Genomic DNA, 27,211 nt, shown 5'->3' with positions numbered 1-27,211 from the left:
CCAGGTATAGACCTGGTTGAAAATACATTTATTTTGCGATTTTTCAAATTGCGTCCACAAGTACTGCTTTTACTTTTTAACAAATGTCTCCAAGAATATCTCTTTCCTGATATGTGGAAAATTGCGCTTTTAAAACTCATTAAAAAACCAGATAAACCAGCATTAAATCTTAGATCTTATAGGCCTATTGCACTTTTGCCAAATCTTCGGAAGTTGCTAGAGCGTCTGACTCTGCGTGTTACTGATCTTCTTCAGTGGAAAAATATGGTGACCTCTAATCAATACGAGTTCTGTGTAGGGAAGTCCTGTGAATATGCACTTGTTGAATTTGCTCGCAGCATTGAGAGTTCAAAATCAAAGTACACGTTAGCTACCTTTGTTGATTTTGAGGGCGCTTTTGACTCTCTATGGTGGCAGAGTGCTCTCGAACGGTTACGATCAGCTGGATGCTCTCAGCAACTATACCACCTGTTCACAAGCTATTTCAGTAATCGTCACATTTTAGTGAAATCTAAATTTCAGGAGGTGTCTAGAGAAGTTTCACGAGGGTGTACCCAGGGGGTCTATCTTAGGGCCTCTTATATGGAATATGGTATTACAGGATTGGATTTCCCGTTGTTTCAGTAGTACTAAAATCATCGCTTATGCCGACGATCTTACTATCTTAATTCATGGTTCGTTCATCTAGATCTGCTATCGAAAGTAATGCCAATGATGTCGTACAAAATTTATTTCAATGGACAGTGGATAATAAATTGACAATAAGACTAAAATGATGAGCTTTGGATCACATTTAAATCTTCAACGACCTCCTTTAGTGAAGATTAATAATAACAGGATTCCACTTGTCTCTGAAACTAAATTACTTGGAATTACAATCGACTGAAAGCTTAATTTTGTGTCTCATTTAAATAATGTAACAAAAAAGATCAGAAGATTCACTGGTGCTATTGTAAAAATTTCTCGTTCAGACTGGGGACTTTCTAGACGTACCATGAGAATCTACTATAACGCCGTATTCCTTCCTATGGTTACTTATGCTGCAGGCTTAGAACTGTTAAATTTCGATTGAAGTTGGCTACTATGCAACGTACAATATTATTATGTATGTTAAGAGCTTGTTGTACTGTTTCAACTTCTGCACTACAGGTTCTTGCAAGTGTATTGGCATTGGACCTTCACGTAACTTACAGAGGTCTTTGTTATAGGTTAAAAAAACCAACTATCAACTGAATTTATGGGTTTGGTTCTGAATATTAATTCAGATATTAAGCAAGAAAGTAATCGTTTGTGGAATGAAATGATAAATCTATGGCAGACACGCTGGGATACGTTATCTGTCGGATCTGTTGCTAGGACTTTTTTCCCTGAGGTGACCTTTTGTGTAAAGCAGAAACCTGTTTGGTTCTCTTTAGACTTATATACATCCTTCCTCTTAACGGGACATGGATCTCTTAACGAAAAATTATGTCGTTTTGGTCTTTCTAGGACGGAAGCTTGTCAATGCGGGGAAAATGAAAATCGGAGCCACATTTTATTTGAATGTCCGCTGTATAATGACTTTAGAGATGTTCTTCGTTCGTCAGTTTCTACACTCTCTCATGGGTATGAAACTTTGCTGGTGGGAGACAAGAATTCTTATGTTGCTCTTCAGCAGTTTCCATCTGATGTTTTCACAAGAAGAATTAGTTATACGGCTCCGAATAATTCTACTCCTTTCTCTGGTGGAGCTACTCAATAGAGAGCAACATTCCCTAATTTTTTTATTATTATATATATATATATATTTATTATTATTATTATTATTTTATATTATTTTATTTTATTTATTTTTATTATTATTGTTTATTTTTTTATTATTTATTTTATTTTTTATTATTATTTATTTTTTTATTATTATTTATTTATTATTTTATTTTATTTTTTTATTATTATTTATTTATTATTTTATTTTATTTATTTTTATTATTATTGTTTATTTTTTTATTATTTATTTTATTTTTTATTATTATTTATTTTTTTATTATTATTTATTTATTATTTTATTATTATTTTTTAACACCACAGGAAATCTTTTTTTTTTTTTTCTCCTCTGGAGTGGGACCCCAGAGGAATCTGGCCCATCTTTTGCCAACATCAGGTGGGTCAGAGTCTCGAATTGAGGCAGTGCGAGCTCCATTGAGACTGGCCCACCTTCCTGTGGTGTGGACGAGTACCCAGAATCATCTGTCCAGGTGACTGATGATTCTGGGTAGCCAAGCGGTCAGACACAACAGAACACACACAAACATACACTACTTATTTCTGGCCCTTCTACAGTGGTACTGTTCTTCACAGAGATACGAGGCGGAGATGAACTGATGTTCCAGGTGCCGCCCATTACAAAAACACATGTCCACATGTGGTTAACTTGTGCAGGTTGCACTGAAGTGGGACAAAATTTGGTATGGTGGTGTGCTATAGAATAACGACGAAATGATACAGCGCGAAACTTCGGAGATATAAGGGACATTTATATAAGAATTACCAAAAAGGTCACATCAAAGAAGTCTATATAGCATGCTCACATGACATCAGTATGGCATATGATCCCCTCCAACGGCTAAATAGCGGTGAATCGCGCTCGATATAAGGATGTCTATAAGGTTTTGTCAACAAATCCCATTCTTCCACCAATGCAGACCTTAGCTCACCAAGTAACCGAGAAATTGGCTGTCAGCATGTAATGCGACACCCAAGAGCATCCAACACATATTTTATCGGATTTAAGGCTGGTGTTAGCCACGGCAATCGTTGGAAACCTTCAGTTTCAAGATATTCCTCCACCACTTGAACTCTATGTGAAGCGGCGTGCACGAAAAGATAATCTAGGCCAACAGCAAAAACTCTAAAGTCGCACACACAGTTCTAGGATCTGTCCTTTGCACAAATACAGTATCCCTATCAAAAACATGGAGGGGTGCAGCCGTCGATCATTATTTTGCCTCCACCATAAGTGCCTCTTTCTCTGATGTTGGAGGTATGGTACCTCTTTCCTCATTGTCTCCAGATGAAATAACGTCAAGAATCTGTTTGTAGGCTAAAACGGGATTCATCAGGGAACAGAACTGTACCACATTTGTTACGGCTCAAAGTCGGGACAAACGTGGCTCGTTGAAATTAGCACCAATTTCAATGAGCTCTGTGGTGGTTTGGTGTTAATGGGATAAAAACCACTGGCTTCCTTGTGTAGAGTCCACTTGAACTGAGCCTTCTTAACACACTGGTTGGAAATATTTTCACCTGTGACCGCAACAACCTCAAGAGACAGTTGATGGTAGGATATCGTAGGGTTCCGTCTAGCTGTTAGAGCCAGATAGGGGTCTGTTCTGGATGACATAGTTATTGGGCAAACTTGGGCAGTCCTCCTCGTATTGGATACTTGGAATTTGTATGGCAGGATGCCTTTTATATCAAATACTCGCCTTCGGCGACGCTGTTCAAAATAAAATATTCATTAAAAACATTTCGTTTCGGTTAATTTTGTTGAGAAGTGCATTTACAAAACGCTCAATGAATGTTACGTTGTGTGATATATGCAACCAATTAATTGGTAACAAGATAATTATTTGTTTATCACATACAAAGAAATGAAGTTAATTTAAGAAATTATTACCAAATGCGTCTGAAAAATTGTAACATACTGTGTATATTACCTAACTTGTCTTTTTTTATATTTTTTATTGTAATGGACTTATTTTTGCAATGAATTGCTTGGGTCTACACCTATATCAAGTAGGAAAATCTTGTGGTTTCTTAAGCACTAAAAAAAAAAAAAAAAAAAGAATCTTAACACTTTAACTGACATCTATAAATAAAAGATTCTAAGTGATAATAATATGCCAGCTGTAGCACTTCTCCCTTTCATTAACAGAATAAGCAATTCAACACCACTATACCAGGAGAAATAAGTCAGAACAATGACTGATATTGTCTCCATTTGTAAACATTAAACTCTTAATATAATTGCGGACACATCGAACAATTGTAGCACTGTTCAAGTGATTTGTATTGCTACAGCGCCACATAGTGGCAAACTTTGTAACTAATATTTTCCCCAATAAATGGCGAGCGCACTCTTTACTGATCCTGTTGTCCAAATTTCTCTTCAGTACAAGCCTTAGAACTTGCTCCAAAGCCCTCTACATAGGGCTACTTTAATTTTTACAACCCTGTATATATATATATATATATATATATATATATATTTGTCATATTTGAACTGAAATGTTTGAAATTGATGTTCAAATGGACTACGTATTACTGTTTAGATTTTATGATTCCTAAACTTAAAATCTATTATTTCCACAACGAAAGGTACAATAAAAACTGCAGATCATATTAACTTAATCTTATAAATAGAAGATGCATACTTTACAAATAATTTACATTCTATGTTGATTATAGGAAAGAATGGTACATCACAAAATAGAGTCAATGTCTGATTTACATATGGGTATTGTGGGTTTGAACATCCCAGGAATTGCCACATTCTCGCCGATCCACTGGGAATGAAAAACCTTGCAGTACAGAATTGTATGAACACATCGACACAAATTAACCCATCAAATGGAGAGGCAAAATATAGAGCAGGAGTGGCCAACTTAATTTGATGCGATCTACCTTTTTCCTTCAAAATGTGCCGCGATCTACCATCTAAAAAATTTCATTGCACAAATCGAGGGACTGTTTATTTAAAATTCATCTTGATCTACCGAAATTAAATCCGCGATCGACTCGTTGGCCACCCCTGATATAGAGTATACACAAATTTAGATTGCTGTGTTGGCCAAACTACATTAACTGAATGGGCACAGCGAAATTCGTTAGTATATCTTCTTGGTGTTCATTCGCTTGCATATTTGTAAAATCGTGTGAAAGCACATTTTCTAAAAACTACTTGTGTGTGACAGTAGTGGATTCCGTTTATTTGGGACACATCGGGACTAGTGCATTTTGGCCCGATTACACGGCTGCCCCAGTTACGCGATGTTTCATGTAAACAGTTAAAAATACAGTATCAATCATAACGATTGATTCTCTGCATGTTCAAATCATGTTGCAATGGACTCACCATAGTAAAGTAGTTCACTTTACAATATGTAGTAAGAGCCAGTCATTGTGATCTCGTTTGTGAATTGAATTTTAATTCTATTAAACAGCAATTCTAATAAGCGAAAATAGGAGGAATATTATCCACCGACTATAAAAGTAAAGATATATTAAGCACAAATTTACTTTATTACCTTACCAATTAAAAAATTAAATATGTGAAAATTAGAATATTTTCCACAGGTTATCAAAATAAAAATAAATTTGCTGTTACGTGCATAGCTTAATTAATACATACTAACTAGTTTACACACTGAGCCAAAACATTGACCACCTACCTAATATGATGTTAGACCTCCATGTGCAGCCAAAGCAGGTCTACCCAGCAAGGCATGGACACTACAAGATTTCTAAATGTCTTGTGCTATCTGGTACAATGTATCCACAGATCCTTTAATGCCTGTAAGCCCTGTGGTTGGAGTTGCTGTTCCGACACAAACCACAGATGTTCAATGGGATTGATTCTGGACAACACCTGTAAGTTTTCATGTTCCGCAAACCAGTCTCGAACAATCTGGACAGTGTGAAATATCCTGCTGAAAGATGGCACTGCCAGTGGGTTGCCATGATCAGCAATGTTTAGGTAGGTGGTAGAGATCAGAGTGCCTGGCACATGGGTATCCCAGCAGAACTTTAAGCATGACACCACAGCCACCGGCTTGTTTTCATCCCACAGTGCATCCAGGCACCATCACTTCCCCAGGTAAACGACGCACACATACCCAGCCGTCCACATGGTGCAACAGGAAATGTGATTCATTGGACCAGATGACCATATTTCAATCACTCAAGGTGCAGTTCTGATGCTCGTGTGCACATTCTGGTGCTGTCGCAGGTGAACTGGGGTTAGCATGGGCACTCGGAGTGGCCTGCAGCTATATAGTCCCATTTTCAGCAGGGTTCGATGTACTGTTGACTCTTACTTCTGTCACCAGCATTCCATTCCAATTAGCGGCAAAGCACCAGTCATCCAACACCTCAGCAGCAGTTCATGGGTTCCCCTCCTCTGGCCATTTTCAGTAGTTAGTAACCACAGCTGACCGTGAGCATCCGACCAGCCATGCTGACCTTCAATCTGGCCATTGTCAAACTTGCCTTTCCCATCTGAAGAACAAGAATAACACTAACGGAGCTCAATATCAGGTGTTTTTATACCGTGTCCCGAATCGCACATGCGGCATAGTTCACCTGCAGTTGCTTCGATTTGCATAAGACTCGCTGGTCATAATATATTGGCTCGTCGGCGTATTTCTGTTCACTGACATTAGTTAAAAATTAAAACTAAAAAAAGATAAGCAAGCAATAACAAAACACGTCAGGCACAAATTACAACTAACATGTATGTGCAAGCGAGATACGGAGTAACAAGAAGCTTAAAAATAGGAACGGAGAGAAGATTCTGAAAATTTGTTCTTTATGATTGAAGATTTCATGGAAGAGGAAATACATTTCATCATAACATAAAGACCCACAGAATTCAAGCTGCTGGGTTATTGCAAATTCAATAGTTTACTATCAATTTATAAGAGATTGCACTAACAGAAAAGCCCAATAACTGGAAACTGCTAATTGTTTTTACTGTTTTATTGTGACCTTCAGAAATCCGTTCAGACAATAGTAGGGTAATCTCGAGTACTGCAATCTCCTGCCCCAATTAAACAGCATGTTGTTCCAATTAGGCAAAGAAAACCCTGGCTATTCTCTATTAGGTTGTTCTTCAATTTAAGATTTGTCCCAAATAAACAGCTGCCCCAATTAACCAGTGTCACAAATAAACGGAATCCACTATATTTCTGTATGGAAAATGCAGCTGCATTCTCTGCAATATTATTTTCCGAGGGATGTTATCAGAGGCTGCAAATATCACATACAATTGTGTGTTGTGAATTACTTCCTGTTAGTTGAAAGAACGATTAAAAAAAAAAAAAAAAAAATATATATATATATATATATATATACATACAAAAAAAATGTGCAGATTTTGGAAATTTTCGTGATGTTGTGGCTGGCTTCCTGTAACATCCAGTTAGCAGTGTGGAATCCAAAGGGACGATGGGTGTGAGTTTCACCCCTGTTGGAATAAAATTCCAACCACGCCAAAAAATAGTTATTTTTATTTTAATATTCATTCCGACCACAGATATTGAAAATTTCACACTTTTGTTAATTTTAATGGAGTTTCTTCTTACTGCATTCTTTAGGGACCATATTATCAGTTTACACAATGTCTTAATTAAAAAACATGAAAAATCACATCAACTATGTGTGGAACTCATTACGTGGTATACAGCAAAAATAAATCACTAAAATTAAAAAGGCACAAAATTTTCAAAATAATTAAATGTGCAATATTTTTCTGGCTGCACAAATTGTAACTAAAAGCCACTTTTCAAGTGTCAGCATTTTCGTTTTATGGTTGCCTTTATTTTCACACAAACCATTTCTTGATAGTGTTTCACACAAATAATCTACTTGCAACTGATCCTTCGTATATTGTAATTAGTGTATTCTGCAGCTTTCAGGGGAAAAGGGCTAAACGATGTCTAGGCAAAGGGGGAGGGGTCTACTGCAGCCACTACTTCAATTGTCGGCAGTTTCGCCTTATGGATTTCATATTCCTTTTATTTTTTGTTTTTCTTCAGTGAGTCTACTTTGACTAATTCTTCCACTGTATACCACAAACAAGACAGGTTGGTCGCAGCCTACAAACAATACATTTTATTATATATGTATCTGTACTGTAATATTGCAAGATTGGGTGAAGATAAGCTTAGAAGGAAAGAATGAGTTATCGGAAAAATAAATGGAGTAATTGATAGATATGCAAAGAATAAGAAACATACTTGCATGTTTATAATTTGTATGATTTTTTTGAGAATTTTAATCAGTGATTTTCATATTAAATTGCGATTATCAGTAATGTGGTTTTTGTAAACTGACTATTAGTATTTAGATGTTAAATAATATATATTTCCTTGTTTCCTATTTTGATTTCTCATATTCTTATAAAATTCATAAATATACAGATTTGTTTGCAACCTATACATGTTAATATTAAATAATGATAAAAAATATACTCTGAATTCAACACTGCCAGTAAGCTACTTCAGGAAAAAGGTTTGCTTACCTCTTTTGCTGCTGCTTTTTAACATTACTAGATGGCCACAGCTTTATTTATTTTTGTTTCAACAATCTTTTTCTCCTCTTCTGGATTCCTTTCAGTTATAACATCTTTTAATTCTGTTAGAATAACATGTACTTTGGTATCTCTAATAACTTCACTTGTGAATGTAGGTCCAAAATATTTATTGTTTGTTAGCAACCTGTACAGGATCATCAGCAGTAATGCCATTCATATCCAGTGGTCCAATGCAGCTCATCCCTTTCCTTCTTGTGTTAACAAAATCAAAGAATTGTTTCTATTACTTTTCTTCATGGGTGCAAACCATCAGGCACTCTGTCTGCATTTAAAGATACGTTGGATGTTCTGAGGCAGAATTTGAAATTGCCTGTAGGTTCTTGAACTAATTTTAGTCAGAAAATACACAATTTTCAGAGAAATTCAGACATTTGTGAGCAGAGCTGAGTTACCTTCTCAATACAATAATTTGAATGAAAATACAGGTAGTTCTAGACTTTACGAGTTAATTCGTTCCTAGCGCACGCTCGTAAAGCGGGAATTTATTTCCCATAGACACAAGGTTAAAAATATGGGGTTACGTTCTCAACAATGAAATTAGTTAGCTAATTAGTTTGTTTAAACGACGATTGATTCATCAAAAGAAATAAAAATGTAGCCTGTAAAATCAAGAACATTATAATTTTTTAAATTATTTAAAAAAAAATTTTAAATCAAAATCAAAAAAATCATTAAAAAATTTTTTTTTTTTTTTTTTTTTTTTGGCTGATGCTGCATAAGCTTGCTTACTTGCATCAAATGCCTCTACTAATGCTAATGCTAATAATAGAGAAATTATTTACGACTTACAAATGTTAAAGAATGTTTATTCTTCGTCATCGACTAAATGCACACGGCGTCATCTTCAGAAATGTTTCAGGAAATTTGTTTCCAAGATAATCTTCTCTTTTATAAATTTCACAATTGCCTGCATAAGCATTTTTTAATGGCACACACAAATTGCAACTAACACGATTCCGATGGAGTAACAAGTTTACGAAGCTTAAAAAAAAAAAGGAATGGAGAAGTTTCTGAAAATTTGTTTTGTATACAATGAAGTAAAAGACCACACAATTCCAGCTATTGGTATTTTTGCAAATGCAAGATTTTTGTTTTATGGTCGTGACCTCCAGAAACGTGTTTTAGAAAAATATCACAAAGGCGTTTGAAATTGATTCTTATAACGGAACGTACGATAATGATGAAAGTGTAGTGCATTTTAATGATTTGAATTGGTAACTAATACAATTTACAAACCATGCTCACGACCTTTTATATGGCCTTAAGGTCACGCTCGTGACCTTAAAATATACATTTTAAAAAGATAAATAGCTTAGTTACACAGCAAAAAGTTCAACTTCAGAGATCTTGTAATGAATTACCATAAAGCAATGTTATTGAGTCTACATTACTACATTACGATTACATTATTTTAACGATACAATGGTGTGTCTCTGGAACTGATTAATATCGTAAAGCGGTGTACACTGTATTGTATAGCTACACATGTGGTTTGGAATGCGGTATTTATGAATGTTTAACATTCATTTTTTGCAATTAATGTTCACATTTTTGATTTTGTTGATACTTAATACTTGGGAAAAAAACTCAAACCTGGGACCGTGTGACGCGAGAACTCGTAAAGTGAGAACTGCCTGTATATGTTCCTCATGAAAATCTAATTTTAATGAATGATAAAATATCAGCAATTTCTAAAAAAACTGCACCTTTCGAAATTGTTTGTTGCTACTTTTTTAAGTTTCCCTGCTTTGTAAGAAGCTATAGAATCCCTAACAGTTGAAGTCCAGTGTCTGAAAGAATGTTACTACATACTTTTCTGCTCTGATCAGTTACCTTGCCTACAGTTCTTTTTACACAGCATCAAATCTTAGTCTTTTTTAATTCTCATCGGTCACACATCTACTGCTGATGGTGTGTAACCCATAATCAGTGACTGACAACAAATTTCAACCATTTCACACTTTTGTCCACACAACTGAAATTTCTGATAGTTGTCATCAAGTGTTTTCTTTGATTTCCCCTTTCAAATTTCCAGATATCTCTATTAATTAATGTGCAAAAAGCAAAAATGTAGGTTCAAGTATGGAATGCAAATAAGCCATTTTATGTATTCGTGAGAAAAACAGTAGGCACTGCCCTCACTAATTTTTTCCAGATTTGTGTTCAACATACTAACTGCAGCAAATCACATTATGGGTAACGCACAGCAGCCATTGCTTATTTGTTCAGTATGGCATTTACATGCTATGTTATTATCAGGAATAAAAAAAAAAAAAAAAAGAGAGACCATAAGTGTCTTTGCAAAAGAAACATAACCTGATGAATTGCATTTTTGGGGGGAAAAGAAACACATTCTTCAATATGTGTTGCATCTACTAACAATAATTAAAAATTCAAGGGAATTCATTTATTGGAAAGTGGTGTCAAAGCAATAACAGTCCATTGTGTGCATGACAAACAAACTTCATATTGATGTTTGTGTGCAAAAGAGAAAAATGGTGACAGGAAACAGGAAAAGAAAAAAAAAAAATGATACTCAATAATGGATTATTTATGAAAATCTGTAGTATTACAAAATTTTTCAATATTTCTTTAATATAATAACAAAATTTCAAGGAAACATTCTTTAGTAGTCATCATACAAGCCTGAAAAATTCACAATCGAGTCAAATGTTACTATGATTGTTAGGAAGACTGCATTTTTTGTTCTGAGCTGTAAAGATATATTCTACTGAATAACAGATTTACTTTTTTTTTTTATTGCCAACTACAGACTACAAAGGGAATCACACAATGAATGCTATTCAGATGGTCCACTATCCACATATATTGCTTATCAGCTCTTGTAGTGTCTTCTAAGCTGCACTATCATCAGATGATCCCCTAGTACTTACCATTTAGAGACAAAAAAAAATCCCATTCTCCAACTCCCACAATCCATTACTTTTGATACAATAAAGTGTTGTTACTGTTTGATTTTACTGCAAAGAACTTTCCAGAATAAAACATCTGTGCAAGGCAAGAACACCTGGTCAATCAAAAATGACTGCAATGATTTGTGTTCAAGAAAAAAAAAAATAATAATTTTACTAGAATTTTTGTTAGTAAATGCAATACCCACTGAAGGAAGGAGTTTTCTAATTTTTTTTTTCTTCAAAAACAATATGCTGAGAACAGAATGCTTTATTTGATTAACAGAATTTCATGGAAATATTTCTACTGGTTGTGTGTTATAAACTTTTGAAAACTGGTGTTAAACAAACTTTACATTAATCATAGCTTATGCAAAAAAAAAAAAAAAAAAAACACATATGGTACCCATAATGGATTGTTTTTTGATATTTGTATTTTTCACAATCTTTTTTATATACAGTGCCCAGTCAAAACATTATGACCACTCCCATATTTTAACAATTGGTTGTTCCTCTCCTCTCGGTGGAACATGTGTCACAGTGAGAACAGATAAATGTGATAGAGTAAGTTCGTGGCTTGCGATCCATACTTGATTGGCACAGGCAAGGGACATGATCTGACAGACTTCAAAAAAGGGATGATTGTCAGGTACCAGCAGTCTTACAGAAAATATATCTTATGGGGTGTTTGTGGAGTTCTGTATTTAAGGTGCTCCAAGAGCAGGCAGACAGTGGACAGAGCAGTTGCTAGGCCAATGGCAGGCACCCATGCCTCATTGATAGTCACAATGAATGTAGGCTGTCCTGCCTTGTGCAAGCCAGCAGACAGAAAATGGTGGAATGGCTGATTGGAATTTAACCAGAGAACAACTAGCGATGTTTAGGAGACCATGATCCAACGAACCTTCTCTGTATGGTCCCCAGGAGTAGGTACCTGGCCATGTAGATACAGCCACCCACTGCCAACAATGCCTAAAATTTGCATCTGAATGAGGGGTATAGTGACAAACAGCAGAGAGGAATCATTCCAATATTCTGGTCCAACAGAAACAAGCAGGTGTGGCAGTGTTTTGGGGGGAAAATTATCCTGCGACTTTCCCAGAGTCTTCATACTCCTAGACCACACTCAGAACGATAAAAACTACTTATCCATTGTTTTGACTTGACAGTGTATATATGCCTTAATAAAAAATTTAAGGAAAATTTTTCACTATAAGCTCCATTACAAACTTGCAAAAACCAGCAGCAAATCAAAAAGAAATACATAAAATTGAATAAATAGGATTTTAAAAAAATGAATGCTGCGATTATCAATAATAAATTTAGGACTTGTGAACTAGATAATATTAACAGCTAGACAAAGGAAAAAAAAAAAAAAAGCTAAGAAATTTTCATAAATGCCAGTACACTGTTGAGTTTCCCTTCAGATCTCTTCTTGTGTTATCTATCCCAGGCCAATTAGTTACACTTGTAATCACAGGTGGAGAGCCACTTCAGGATTAATATTCATATCATATTCTTGAAATACTTTTGATTATTATTGAAAATAAATATAATTATAAAACTCGTTAACTATGCATCTGTCATAAAGGTACCATTTAATATAATGGTGCATGCGCACAAGTTGCATGCTATTGTGTTTTCAGTGTTCTATGTTTAATCAAAAATTTGTTTTGTTGTCAAAGTATGGTGATATTATTGTACGTCCATATTCAGTGAACTTTTGAAATGAAATTAAAAATTAACTTTTTATTTCTATTTTATAATTTTAATGCTGGCTACACCAAGTTTCAACGTGGTGACTACTTGCTCATAAGCTTATAAGCAGAAATCACTAAGACCTTTGAACGGGAGTCGTTCGGTACCTACTTCAAGGTTGTTGCGACAAAGGAAACCCCACAGAGACTTGAACCATAAACAGTATTGTAAGCAGACAATTGTTTCCTTGCCTTAACTATTTGACTGTCACAAACAACACCGTTAAAATTAAATAAACTGACACTAGGCATATTGTGATTGTTACGCAGAAATAGGCTTAGAAGAGCAACGAAAACTGAACTCTAGCATGTTAGAATTTCTGGGGAAAAAAGTAAGCATTTGTCATAACCAAAGAAGAGGAAAACAGAGACATGCCTGCATCGCAAAAATCAGGCAAAAAATATGATTTTCTGTATAAACTGCAAAACAGAATAATATTGTCTCAAATGTGCCTCAACATCACAGAATATTTAAAAAAATGAAGCAAGATAAAAATGAATGGATTTGTGCTGACTGTACCACAACAGTGATAAACCGAACCAGGAAAATATCAGAAAAAAAAAAAGAAAAAGAAAAGAACGAGAAGTGCTCTCTAAAATTATTGATGATTTCTCAGACAATGAAGTTTCTTTTGAGGAATCAGAGATAGAAATCCTTGTACCCAAACTCAATCTACAAGATGCCAATTGTGCAGACATTGCATTTAGTTAATAAGATTTGTTCAGAGCAAAACTCATCAATAAATCAATGCAACGCAAATCATCACAACTGGAAATCCCAAACAGATGAGTTACACAACAAACTAGATACAGTCATTACCAATCAGGACCTTTTAAATCAGCATTTTTGGAAGATATTAATAACTCAGCAAACAAGTTACCACAATCTATAATTCAATGTGTACGGTCAAGGAACAACCATGCTTTAATTTGCAATGTGCACAGAATGGATATTAAATCAAAAGGGGTAGACTATCTGAACGTAGCACCACAAATGAAAATTTTGATGTAAATAACATGGTCAATAAACAACTTCTGTCGCCAGATGTTCCATCTGATGTAATTTAAAATAATAGTAATAATGCTAAATCGATCCTCCCTGCAGATACTTTCAGCAATTGTCATAATGAAGCACCCATGTTAATCAGTAGCAAAACACAGGGGTTTACCAGGGGTGATAAGTTTTTCTTCTAAAAGCTTGTTGGAACCGTCGTGTGCCAAAGACAAATTGTTTGTTTCCCAGGTCCAGAGCACTAATAATGATACAATACAAACTGATATCTTGTTGCCAAGAATACTGTCAATGGCTGCAATGTCGATACAGGACAACACAAGGCCAGAAATCCAGAACGAGTCAATAAGTAAGCCAGTCGCAGGTTAGTTGCAAAGCAATTTCTTACCTATGTTAATAGATAAACCAACATCTGCTCTTAATCTGTATGCTAATATGCAAATCAAAACCAGCTGTTTCAAAACTGGTCTTCCAAACAATATGAATCAGATGATAGAATCAACACTCAATTCACCACCCAATCAGCAGAGCTAGATATTTTGATCTCTCACAATCCCATTGAATTTGAATGTCACCCAAATACTCAGGGAGCCAATCACCTTTCAGATGAGCCCCAATTCCCTAATTTAGCAATCAGCAAAGTCCCGGTCATGTCATGCAGCTGAACAAATATGTAATCCACAAGTGGCAGCCCACCAAATTAGCAACCTACCTCCAAAATTGACCTCAGTTTTACCATCTGTGCTATCACCTGAAAGCAGCAACATCTCTACCATCATGGACAAAAATTCATGACCTTATTCGGAAAAATCCAGGCAGCCGTCACTCACCTGTCACGAACAATCAATCTTGGCTGAAATTGCCACTACCCATTCTGTTTCGTCTCCTCAATCAACAGCTAATAGGAACCCTCATTTCTACAGGTCACCTTCTCAAATTAAGAGTCACCCTGCCAATATCAAGGAAAAGTTTCTTATTAGAATTGGTACCTCCCCATCCTCTATTCTGAGATCAATGAGCAGGCCTCCCATCACAGAAGCCTTTTTATTTCCAGACTGGGGCGCCTGAGAACAGCTGAGGATACTGAGGTAGCAATGAGTAAGGAACTGTATACACCAAAGTATCGGCAAATTTACTGAAGAAAATGCAGAATTTACTTGTCCTTTAAAGCGATTTGCGAAACCCGGGCTTTCAAATCTGTTGCATCCACACCAGTGTAGCCAGTTGGCACCCTAATTAGACCTTTTTAAAAAGAAAGATCCATCCACTTCAACTTCATCTTGTGAGCAAAACTAAAGGATGACATGTCTCCCCCTGCATATGACTAACAAATTGTGAAACTGCACTAGTGTCTGTTGACTGTCGACAGACACTAGTGCAGTTTCACAATTTGAATAATTTGAATTTATGGCCCCCCACTTCTGGAATCATAACAGTGAAGACTTCACATTTGTTCATCTTAATTTCTCTTTTCAGGGCCTTATATATCTCCATAAAGTCTCATCTAAGGTGACTAGTTGTTAAGCTCTGTATCCCACATATTCTAAGTCTTTTCTTTTCTCACATGTATGCCTTTTTCACAGTCCTCACCAGGTGAGGTGCATTGCCCATCTTTGGACCCTTCCAAAAAGCTATGGTTTTTTTTCTTCTTTTAAGTTCGATCTCTATACTTGAACACAGTATTCCAAGTGTGGTCCTACAACTGCCTTATACAGTGGAATATAAGGCAATTGTAAAGCTCGTTATATGGAAGGAGGCTGTTTGGAGGGTAGGGCTCATCAAGTCATGACATGACAAAATTTGAGTTTGTGTTACCTGTGTACCATGTTTCCTGTTAAAAATTCAACCAGAGGAAAATAAAAATGAAGGCCAATAATGCTTTGTTATACTTTTAAAATATGTTTCTTTTAAAATACTCTGGAATTTACTGTAAAGCCAGTTCCATTTTTTTGGAATAACTCTGTAAACAGCAATGAATAGGGCAGAGGCCATGAGACACCAATTTTCAGGCACAGGCATCCTATTATGTAATTTCAGTACAAAAGAGATAACCTGAATGAGATTTAGATAAAATTTAATTTTGCTTTCCAGAAGTCAAGATACCCAAGGTACTATACAGTTAAGATCTTGCATATTTGTTATTATTATGAATTATTATGAATTTCTGAATAATAAGAAATTATTACTAAGCTGACATTTTAAGTTTTAATTTCATATATTACAAGATGCTGGTAAAAAAAACAACAACAAAAAAAAAAAAAACAGCTTAATTATACTGAATAAATCAAATTATAAATAACATTTATTTATAACAGATGACTTAGAGGTAGATGAAGCCAACCTTATGCATATACTGTACTAACAGGTGTACTGCTTTTTACATATGAAAATATCTTTTTAAAACACAATGTCACACCAATTTAATTTTTTACTGTTATATGCACATGATAAAAAATATTAAAAATTAAAAGAGAAATCTCTTTTAATATAGACTCCATTAAAAACTGCAAACTACTATTACAGAAAGCATTAAGGTATATATATTCTAACACCACACTTCCAAATTGACAACATCATTCTATATCAAATGCCAAAAAAAATCATGGAAAGTCTACTGCTCCGATAAACACAAGCATCTATTTTAATAACATTTAGTGTACACATATATCCCACAGATTTATGCAGTATATATAGTCTTTCTAGATCTATATTCCACATCCAAAACATAAAAAAAAATCTCCAAAAGTATGGGGGGGGAGAGAGAGAGAGAGAGAGAGAGAGAGAGAGAGAGAGAGAGAGAGAGAGAGAGAGAGAAAATTCATATTTTTGAATTAGTAGTTAACAACAAGCTTTCTTTGCAGATTATTATGAAATCCACAAAGACTACACATCCAGTGCTTTAGCTCCAATATGGATCTCTGATGTGGTGAAGAGTCCTCATAATATTTTGATGCATTTCATAGAGAGAATTTCTGTATTGAAAATACAACTTATTGATGCAAAGAGAATTTACAAAAAATTGCTTGATGGTTATTATGAAGAGCTACATAGGCCTCTCAAGTATTCAAGGATCGGCCATTAAAATGAGCAAGCCTGTATATGAAAACCATGCATGATCTGGAAAGTGTGCTGGTTCACCAGATATCACCAACAGGAGAAGTCATCCTCTTACACCTAACATGCCAATACTTCAAAACCAGAAAATAATTAAAGGATAGTTTTAATTAACTAAACTTTATAGTTCATTTGATTTTCTCAATTTATACCATTACATTCATTTGAAATTCCAAATGTGTCCCTCTTTGTGGGGTATTGGTACTCTAACAAATCATTAGCAGGCTAATGATTTGTTTTATATAACAAATCATCATCAATGTGAAAAATAATTAAAAATTTTAGTTACAACTAATCATTATTTAACTCTGATGAAATATATTTTCTCATAGGTCTGTGGGATGCATTTGTACTAATTCATAATGGTAAAGCCTTTATGGAATATTTGAATGATATTTTCCTCTGTACATCATAATACAAAGAAATAAAGAATTCCTCTACTGATAAAATATAGAAATACAGTATGCTTAATTACATAATGTACATATTTATTCTATTGAGGTTTAATAACTGCACCATATTAAACCTTTTACTAAATCTGATAGATATGTACGTCAGTTGCCTCCTGTGTTTGAACCTGCTCGAATACCAGGCAGTCCTCGATAATGAAACACACTTTTGACAGCACTGGGGCTAGAAGTTGAGTCTTTATCTTCTGTATTATCATCACTATCAGAGCTACCTGAGCTTTCTGTCTCACCTGCCTTTTCATATTCATTTGTATCACCACCAATCTTCTTCTGTGGATGAGGAGGAGGAGGATTTCTCTGTTTTTTATCATTCTGGTTGTTTTCATTCTCCACAAGAAATTTTTCCCACCCTTGCAACCTTTTTTCCTGTTCAGCTTCTGTCTCCAAAACCTTGTACTTGGTGCGTCCATCCCAAGTTTCTGCTCGTAACTGCCTTTGAGCAAACCACCTACCATTCATGAGTTCTATGCATGCATCAGCCATTTCTGCTTCTGCAAAGGTTATAGCTGCCACACCATCAGGATGTCTCTAAAAAATATCAGCATATTACTAAATAAATTAATTTTAAAAAATGAAACCTTTATTTTAAGTTCTTTCACATACAGGAAAACCCCATTAATTCAGTATTCAGATAATTTCATGATCTGATAAGCTGAAGTGCTTTCAATTCCACTTCATCATGTGAGTGGGGATATGCTTTTCAGTATTTGTTTCAAAATATTGTTAATATTTATTGGTCTCAACAACTATTTATTATCAATTAATTCAAAAACTTATGAATTATTTAATATTAATTAATTCAAAAACTTATGTTGCTGAGATAAAACATTTTATTTTTATTACATATTTATTTCCCTAGAAGTGAAATTGTATACATTAAATAATTTCCCTCTCATCTCTAGCCACAGCTTAAAGCATAGTTGAACTTTACAACCTCATTCATGCATTAGGTGCTGCTTAAGTCAGTTTTTTCATGTTTGTGAAGCAAGAGTGAACAATGGCAACAAATGTTGCTATAACAAAAAGAAAACAGCATTTAATATTGAAGAAGCTGTGTACAGCTTCTGCAATATTAAATGGGCACAGTGGAATTTCTGTATAGTGGATGTACGAGGTAGTTATAGTCATAGAATCTGCAGCAGCAAAACAAAGTGACTTTAGCAAACAAAAACGAACCAAGAGGAGCAAAGCATGCAGACCCTGAAGAGGAAATTTATTAATGGTTGTGTGAAGTAGGAAACAAATAACAGACCAATTTCTGGCCCAGTGGTGAAGGACAAGGCTGATGAAGTAGCATATAAGATGAGATTTGAATTCAAGTGCTCAAATAGATGGTTGTAGCATTTCCAGCAAAAGCATATTATAGTTGCCATATACCAATTAAGTGGCTTCTGTCAATACTGATATATTATATATAAAATATATTTATGGATTTTGATTATGAATGGATTATGAACGGATTTGCTTTTTGTAAATGATACTGTCAACCTATGAAGAATACACAAACCACACCATGCAGCTCTGATAACACAAAATTTGAATGTTCTTATAGTTGTAATCGTGAGTCTACTTACACAAGTATGGACAGGTCATCTGCATATGCTATCATCCATGTGTTCGGGTACGTTCAAAGTAGCCAATCATTTAGTACAAGTTCCATGTAAGTGGCCTAAAGACAGATCCTTGTAGACAACTCTGAACCATTTGTTGGTAACAGTCCAACTGCTTGATTTGACCATAACTAATTGATCTTGAAAATAGTTTTTAATAAATGAATAAATTTGGGACATGCACCGGGCATTATGAAGTTCTGTTAGTACACTGTTCCAATCAATGATGTCAAACATGCCCACACAGTCTGTAAATAAACCCAGACAGTAGTTTTTCTCACAACTTTTAACAGTCACTGTCATCCTTTCCAGGGCAATGTCCATTCCTCTACCTGGCATAAATCCATACTGATCATTTGACAATGCACAACACTCTCAAAGTGCATCTAATATTCTTGTCGCTAGCAGTCATTCATAAACTTTGCCTACCCCACTCAAAAAGGCAAATGGGCGATATGAATCCACTCTATCCTTGGGATTGGCAGAAGATTTCAAGAGAAGTTTCAACAGTGTTTGCTTCCAATGGTACATGAAAATTCCATCACAAAGGCATGCATTAAAAGTGATGAAATGAGATGGTATTATGGTAAAGCTACACTTGGTTACTTCACCCTCTATTAAATCTAAACCATGACATCTGTTCCTCTGTATTCTCTGAATCACCACTGATAATTCAGCCATAGTGAAATTGGGGTCCTCCCCAAACCCCATGCAGGCATCATTACGTGTTTTCATTTCCACATATGCAGGATTCTCCCCTTCATCAGCACAGTTTTGACTCCTTACTAAATGTTCTAGAATAAGAGTAAACTTTCTTCCCATGTATGCATTGTTCGTCCATTTCCAGTAGCAATGGAACATACCACATCCCTTGTTGGATTTTTCAACTTGTTATTAAACAATTTGCAGACTAGGCTCTGGGGGGGTCATTATTGCACATCCTTATTAAATCAAGTGTCCACCAATTTACAGGAGCACATTTATTTTGGCAACACTTCATTGTTAACTGAGACGCATCATATAACCAATCCTACACTAGCTGAACAACCCTAGTCCCATTCATCTCTATCAACATCGCCAGAGTTGTATGCACACTCAATCTATTCAATTTGTTATCGAAGGCAGGCCAATTAGCAGTACTAATGAAAATCGGCATAACTGCGCATTTGTAAATGCTGACCTGGCTCTATAACAGTCTAATCACAAAAATAATGACCCTATGATCACTGGAAAACCAGTCAGGCGCAACTGACCAATTATCAATGAGACCTTATCCATACAATGCTTGAGAGTGCCACAGCTACATTGAACAGTAACAGTCCAAAAAGAAGGGTGCTCTGACTGCCTGCTATGTGTTACCAAGTTATAACAACTCAACCTCCTCCAACAGACTTCCTCTCTCATCAGTAACTGAGCTATACTACAAGGTGTTTTTAGAGTTAGAATCTAAACAGAGTATAACTTTCTCCATGAAGATGTTCCATCAAATTCTCAATGTAGTCTTAAGTATGGCCCAATGTTATTGTCAAACTTGAAGTACAATGGAGCAAGATAAAATTTAAAGTCTTCATGTTCCACACAAACACATACTGAATACTGTGTGTTATACGGATGTAGTACTGTAATGCTCAAGTTCTGATTAAATACAGCTATCGCTGTCTGAGGTGAACTGTGTTGCATGATACAATTCTTGTTATTAGCAAGTATCCCTTGACTCTACCTTCTAGCTCATAGGGTTCCTAAATGCAAGCCAAATCCAATTGCTTCCAATTACAAACTACCCTAAGCTCACCAGCCACTGCTTCTGACTGCTAGCCACTGATTTGAATTATCTTCAAAAAATTCCCGTTTTCGCTTGTAACAGTTATCCCACCGGTTCCTTACACAGAAAAAACAGATTCAACATGAGCATTCTTATTTAAAAAAAATTAGCTTTAATCAGTGTGCCATTGTAAGACAGTGTTCGATTAGTTTGTTCCAGACATTTTTTTATCTTTTACAGAATGATTTTCCTTCTGACCTCTAGACACAGTTGGCACATGACAGTTGATTATCATTACAACAGCAACTATGATGACTATGACCACTTCTACCGCAGTATGACTGAATGATTAACAATGATAGCACATAGTGACCATATGGAAGACATTCAATCTGTATAACATCATGCTAATATATATTCTGCCCTGGTTCATCACGTAATGGAACATCCATCCAGACACCTCTAAAATCCAATTCTGATCTGTTTTTGTTTTGTTTAGACTGTCAACTCTCACAAATACAGGGTGTCTCAAAAATACAAGGCATAACTTCAGGAATGAGTTCCTCATGTGCAGACAATAAAAATATTTTTTTATCAACATAGTTCCGGAAATGCTTGGTTTCTGAGTTTTGAAGGTCTGTCTATGACACTTAACTGTTCACATCACCTTATAGTAATCGTTCAAAATGTCCACCTTCTGCCTGAATACAGGCCTTACATCGACGTCTCATGGACTCGCAAAGACGATGCCAAATTCCTGGCATGTTTCATACTGTCTCACAACCTCCCAAAATTCGACTGCACAGAGTCTCCACATCAGCTACCAGAGTCGAATATACCAATGACTTTAAATGGCCCCACAAGAAGAAATCTAGTGGGTTTAAGTCAGATGAGCATGGAGGCCAGGCAGTTGATCCACCGACCAGGAAACCTTCGATTCAGGTAATTGCGGGCTAGGTGGCTGAAATGTGTGGGAGTTCCATCTTGCGTGAAGTGGACTTGTTGATGAATGATCAGTGGCATGTCGTCCAAGAAATCAGGCAAGTTGTTTTCCAGAAAGTTTCTGTATGCCTGCTCTGTGAGTGTGAGTTTGTTTGGAAGTACATGGGGCCCAAATAACTTATCACCAAAAACACCCACCCAGATGTTGAGGCTGAACCACTGTTGGTGATGTGATGGAAGAATTGAATGTGGGTTTTCCTCAGACCATACATGCTGATTGTGAAAGTTATGGATTCCGTCTCGTGTAACTGTGCTTCATCTGTGAATATCACTAAGGCAGGAAAGTGAGGAGTTGTACCACAGTGCTGCAAGAACCACTGGCAGAACATTACTCGTGCAGGGTAATCTGCTGGCGACAAGGCCTGTATCCGTTGCAGATGGTAAGGATACAGTTTTGGTGTTCTCGCAACACTCTCCAAATAGTCAAGCATTAAACAGCCAGTTGCATTGCTATCCTGCGTGTGCTCGTTCCAGGAGTGGCATGCACAACATCCAAAATCTCCTCCTCTACCTCAGAAGTCGCAGATCTTGGTCGTCCTCTGTCGGCAGCATGAGGTGTAAAGGTCCCATGTTCACAAAGGCGGCGATGGATACCTTCAAACATTTTCCTGTCTGAACATCTTCATTCTGGGAACCTTTTGTGGTACAAATGACGAGCTTCCAGAGCATTGCCGTACGCCAAACCGTACATAAAGTGCATATCCGCTTGCTCCTGATTTGAGTACATGGTCGGAATGAAAAACCACCAGATTCTGTCAGTACCTTGTGATGAAAGAAATCACCTGCGAGAGATAAGACAATATGCTTAATAACTCGGGAACCAAGAATTTCCAGAACTACGTTGATATAAAATATTTTTATTGTCTGCATATGAGGAACTCATTCCTGAAGTTATGCTGTGTATTTTTGAGACAACTTGTATGGATACATTTAAACAGAGGACACTTTTACATTTTAAACTGTAATATCTGGCCTCCTATACAGTTTAGACCAATATCAAACACTGGCCTTTAAATGTGGGGGGGGGGGTGCATGATGGGAAGAAGTCAGAAAACATGATTAATCATCTTGTTGACTTGAAATGGAAATTGAAAACTACTTTATACTGAAAAAATAAAAGGCTCCAATGTTTCACATGTGGTAACACATCTGATTAAACAGTCAAATAAAATGTCTGAATTACTGGCAAACTGTTTATGGAGTAGGGGATAAGTAATTGCACAGGCACATGGCCAATTAGAACAGAAAAATTCTTCTGATCATGGATCAGTGTGCCAGTAACAACCAATCATAAATTTTAAATATATGCACATTCTATTCCAATCTTATGAACCAATACAACCAGACAACCATGAGAGCATAACAGAAGCCATTAGTGCAATATTATCTATGAGAAATGAGATGTAACTTCCTGTAAGACAAATTAAGAAACAAAATGTCCTGGAAATCTGTAAAGCCCAACACAATGAAAATGTTGAGCCCTACCAATTCTACCTTCCGTCTGATCAATATGGATATATCCATATGATATATGCCAATATGGATTTGTTGGTGTTGTCATTATATCCACTGGTGATATAATGGTTTAAGTTACCAATCCATGAACAAATTCAATGGAAAAGTTTGGCAAAACTCTAGCAGTTGCTCTTGACATTTCAAAGGCTTTTGACTGTTTGCCATGAAGTATTAGTATTATCAATGGCCACATGGTGCAAGGAAGCCTATGGCTTATGATGTACCAGCCAAAAAAATAAAAAAATAATAATAATAAAATAACAAAAAATAAATAAAATAATAATAAGAAAATTTTTTAAAATAATAACAATTAATAAGAGAAAAGGAATTAGACAACCTATGTGTTTCCCTCCTCCCGTAGGTATGTATCCAGCTGACCTTTGAATTTCCTCAAACAGTCAGCCTCTACCACCTATGTAGGTAGCTTATTCCAGTAATTTATAACTCGCTGGCTAAAATAAAACTTCCTGCGATCCAGTCTAAACATCTTCCCCCAATAACTTGAAATTATGGCCCCTTGTTCTAGAAGCATTTTATGCTTCTTTGCCTGTTACTTCTAAGAATCTAATTATTTATTAACTGTTGGATACTATTAAAATAAATAAATAAATCATGACAATGACACTAAGACCTGTATACCAGATTTTCTCAGCTTTGGATCAGCTATAACTGCTATACTTACATCATAAACTACAACTTTCTTCACAGTGCCACATTTTGCCCCTTCTTCTCTCAGATCACTCTGATAGTCAAGGATGAGAGTTGGATTATTCTGTATAAAAACACAAATAAATAAATAAGTAAAATAATGTACTTTTTAAAAATTACAAATTTATTTTTTTACCAATTTTAAACATATTCTGTCTTTTAATTTCAAAAACAAAAAACTTTTTACTGGAGAGGTGACCTTTGACAGAATGCTCCAGACAGAATTACCCACTGACACTGTCTGAATGGTAATCCCAAAATTTTCTTCCAATGATAACTAATTAACGTATGTGATATTTACTTAGTAATGATCATAAAACCAGGGGTAAAATTGTTTACTGCATCATGAAATGCAATAAACTGTATTTTAAAGTTCATTACTTTATAATTTTTGCAATATGTTTAATACAGTATTGGCCAACACAAAATATTGCCATAACCTAGTTGAAGTTGACTGTAATGCATCATGACAACTTATGAAAACAAATTACCATAGTGCAGTAACTATGTTACTGCACTATGGTAATTTGTTTTCTACGTTACTGCACTATGGTAATCAAAATCGAAGTAACCTTTGACCAGTCATAATCCTAATGGAACAAGGTATCTAACAAATGGTGATTATTTATTTATTTTTGAATAAAAATAAATTATTTTTTAATTATTATTTTTTTTTTTTTTTGTTAAATTGAAAATGGTACATTAGAGCATTGAAAATCCAATTGATCCAGTATTTATTTAATTTTATGCTGGTTGTTATTATTGTTATTTGTTATTTTTTTTTCGGAGCATTAGCAACTAAGGCCATATTGCTCCGGGGATATGCAGTGGTCATTCCCTGACCTTTCCGCATCCTCCGTATTTGGTGGTCATGGGTTCGAATCCCGGTCTAATCAAGAAGCGTGTGCTACGCACTGCTGCTCCTGCCCACCTGGCTACGGAGGCGCCTTTTATGCTGGTGCCATAAAATAATTGCAGTATTGTGTCATTTTTGCGAATTGAATTTTTATTCTGTTAAAGGCAATTGTAATAAGCAAAAATTGGAGGAATATTATCCAGAGGCTATAAAAATGAAGATATAAAGCACAAATTTATACTTTTATTTTAACTTACCAATTAACAAAATTAAATGATACATGAAAATAGGAAGAGTCCACAGGTTAGCAAAATGGAAATAAATTTATGCTTATGTACATAGCTTAATTAATATACATACAGTGTAGTTAAACATAGGATAACACTTTGTAATCTGATATTTCTGTTCACTGACTTTTTTTTTTTTTTGGGGTTCTAAAATCTAAAATAGTAACAAAAGATAAGCATCAATCAATAACAAAGAACATGGCATGCAGAAATTGCAACTAACATGATATGCGCAAGTGAGATACAGAGTAAAATGTTTACAAAGTTTAGATATAGGAATGATGAGATTCTGAACATTTACAGAGTTTTATTTTACGTGCTTAAGTTATGGTCTTCTTTTAAAAGGAAGCAGAAATTTTTAACAATTAAATCAAAGACTGAGATTTTAAACAGACTTTCAAAGGGAGAAAGAGCAGGCCTTTGTTAGCAAGATTTTACAAGGATGGAAAGTCAATCATAACAGAAATTAAAAACAACAAAGAAAAAATTTTAAAGTTTGCATCGAAACTCGATTCAGATGATGGTGCAAAAAAAAAAAAAAAAAAAAAAAGAAATACTATGAGAACAGCTAATGACCCATCTCTCGAAGATGCTGTTTGTTGTTGTAGTTAGGTTCTGGGAGTATCAGCAACTAAGGGTATAATGCTCTGTGTATATTGCCTGTAAACTGCATGTTCTGTGCTCAATTTTCTGTTCGCTGGAACCAGAGTTTCAGGGAGAAAAAACCATGTTATCCTTGCCTGAGATAGACTAACTCAGCCACATGGAAAAAGTCCATAAAAATTCCTCCTATCACTGACGGGACTCAAACTCAGGTCTTTTACAACACCCAGGTTGGGGAGAACAGTGATTCTACCAACTGTGCTATCAATGAGGGCTAGGTATACGAGCAACAAGCTGAATACTGTCCAACTCAACTACTCTTGCTGAAAAGAGTGAAAGATCTGGCAACAAAGAAATGAAGTTTGAAAATGGTGCAGCAAAACATAAGTAATTATTTTTGTTAAAGGTCTATACATATGTGTTATTGTGATAAGTTCAAAAATATGAACATCAGAAGTCCGAACTAACCCTGATCCCAAGTAGTTCGGATTATCGACGCTATACTGTATTTTAAAAATTAATTAGGATTTAGATAATTCATTACTCATTTTATTGTTTGAAATTTCTTGGAGTTGCATGCATTTTTCACTCACTTTCTATTATACCCCATCCCACTGTTAAATTTACAGCATCCTGCTGAAAAAACACTCCTTGAAAAATGTGCAATTTTCAGAAAGATGCACACGCCAAGTAAAAAGAGCTAAATTATAACATCTGTTGGTCTGCACCAATGGATGAATCTTGGAATCTTTTAAATGCAGTATTAATTAAAAATATAAAGCACCTTCAGAAATCTTTTGTCCAATACATGACCAATTTCAGGGCTCTGACACATTTTAGAACCAAAAATTTGGAAGAGAGGGGATTAAATATGTTTAAAGAGTAGCAAAAGCTTTTTTTAAAATAGAAAATGCATACCAAAGAGTGTTGAGCAGAAATCAACTTTCTTAGCTTTATATCAAAAGGTGACGACTATGACATTAAAGTTGACAATTATGTGAAAGATGAATTTTATGTATATAGGAAGGACTACAGCCACAACTTTTAACATTTCATTAATTAACACAGCAATACAAAGCAATTTAGCTACAAATATATCTATATAAAATAACAAATAACTGAATTCCTTACAGATTACTATCTTTTCTTTTAGCCAGTTTCTACTGTAGCATATCAAGTCTTTCTTTTCAGTAATGACTCCAATAACTCCTATCATAGCTTGTGCCAATTTACCTCCTAAATTCCCCCTTTTC

The 27,211-nt window shown here is 35.3% G+C and overlaps 1 protein-coding gene across 2 annotated transcripts in view; it reads right to left on the bottom strand.

Moving 5' to 3' along the window:
* Positions 1-16,831: 16,831 nt before the first annotated feature.
* barc (RRM1_TatSF1_like and RRM2_TatSF1_like domain-containing protein barc) overlaps positions 16,832-27,211 on the bottom strand; it is a 98,372-nt gene continuing 87,992 nt past the window's right edge. For both annotated transcript variants that reach the window (XM_090383164.1, XM_090383157.1), the window contains exons 7-8: positions 24,187-24,276; positions 16,832-18,143 (exon numbers count right to left, since the gene is read on the bottom strand). In XM_090383164.1, the coding sequence (XP_090239290.1) occupies positions 17,700-18,143; positions 24,187-24,276 (534 nt within the window). In that variant the 3' untranslated portion in view covers positions 16,832-17,699. The remainder of the gene's footprint in view (positions 18,144-24,186; positions 24,277-27,211) is intronic.

The sequence above is a fragment of the Mastigoproctus giganteus genome, chromosome 1 (genome assembly GCF_048544385.1).
Source record: "Mastigoproctus giganteus isolate SK-2022 chromosome 1, ASM4854438v1, whole genome shotgun sequence".
NCBI classification, from domain to species: domain Eukaryota; kingdom Metazoa; phylum Arthropoda; class Arachnida; order Uropygi; family Thelyphonidae; genus Mastigoproctus; species Mastigoproctus giganteus.
This window is presented reverse-complemented; position numbering and strand designations above follow the sequence as displayed.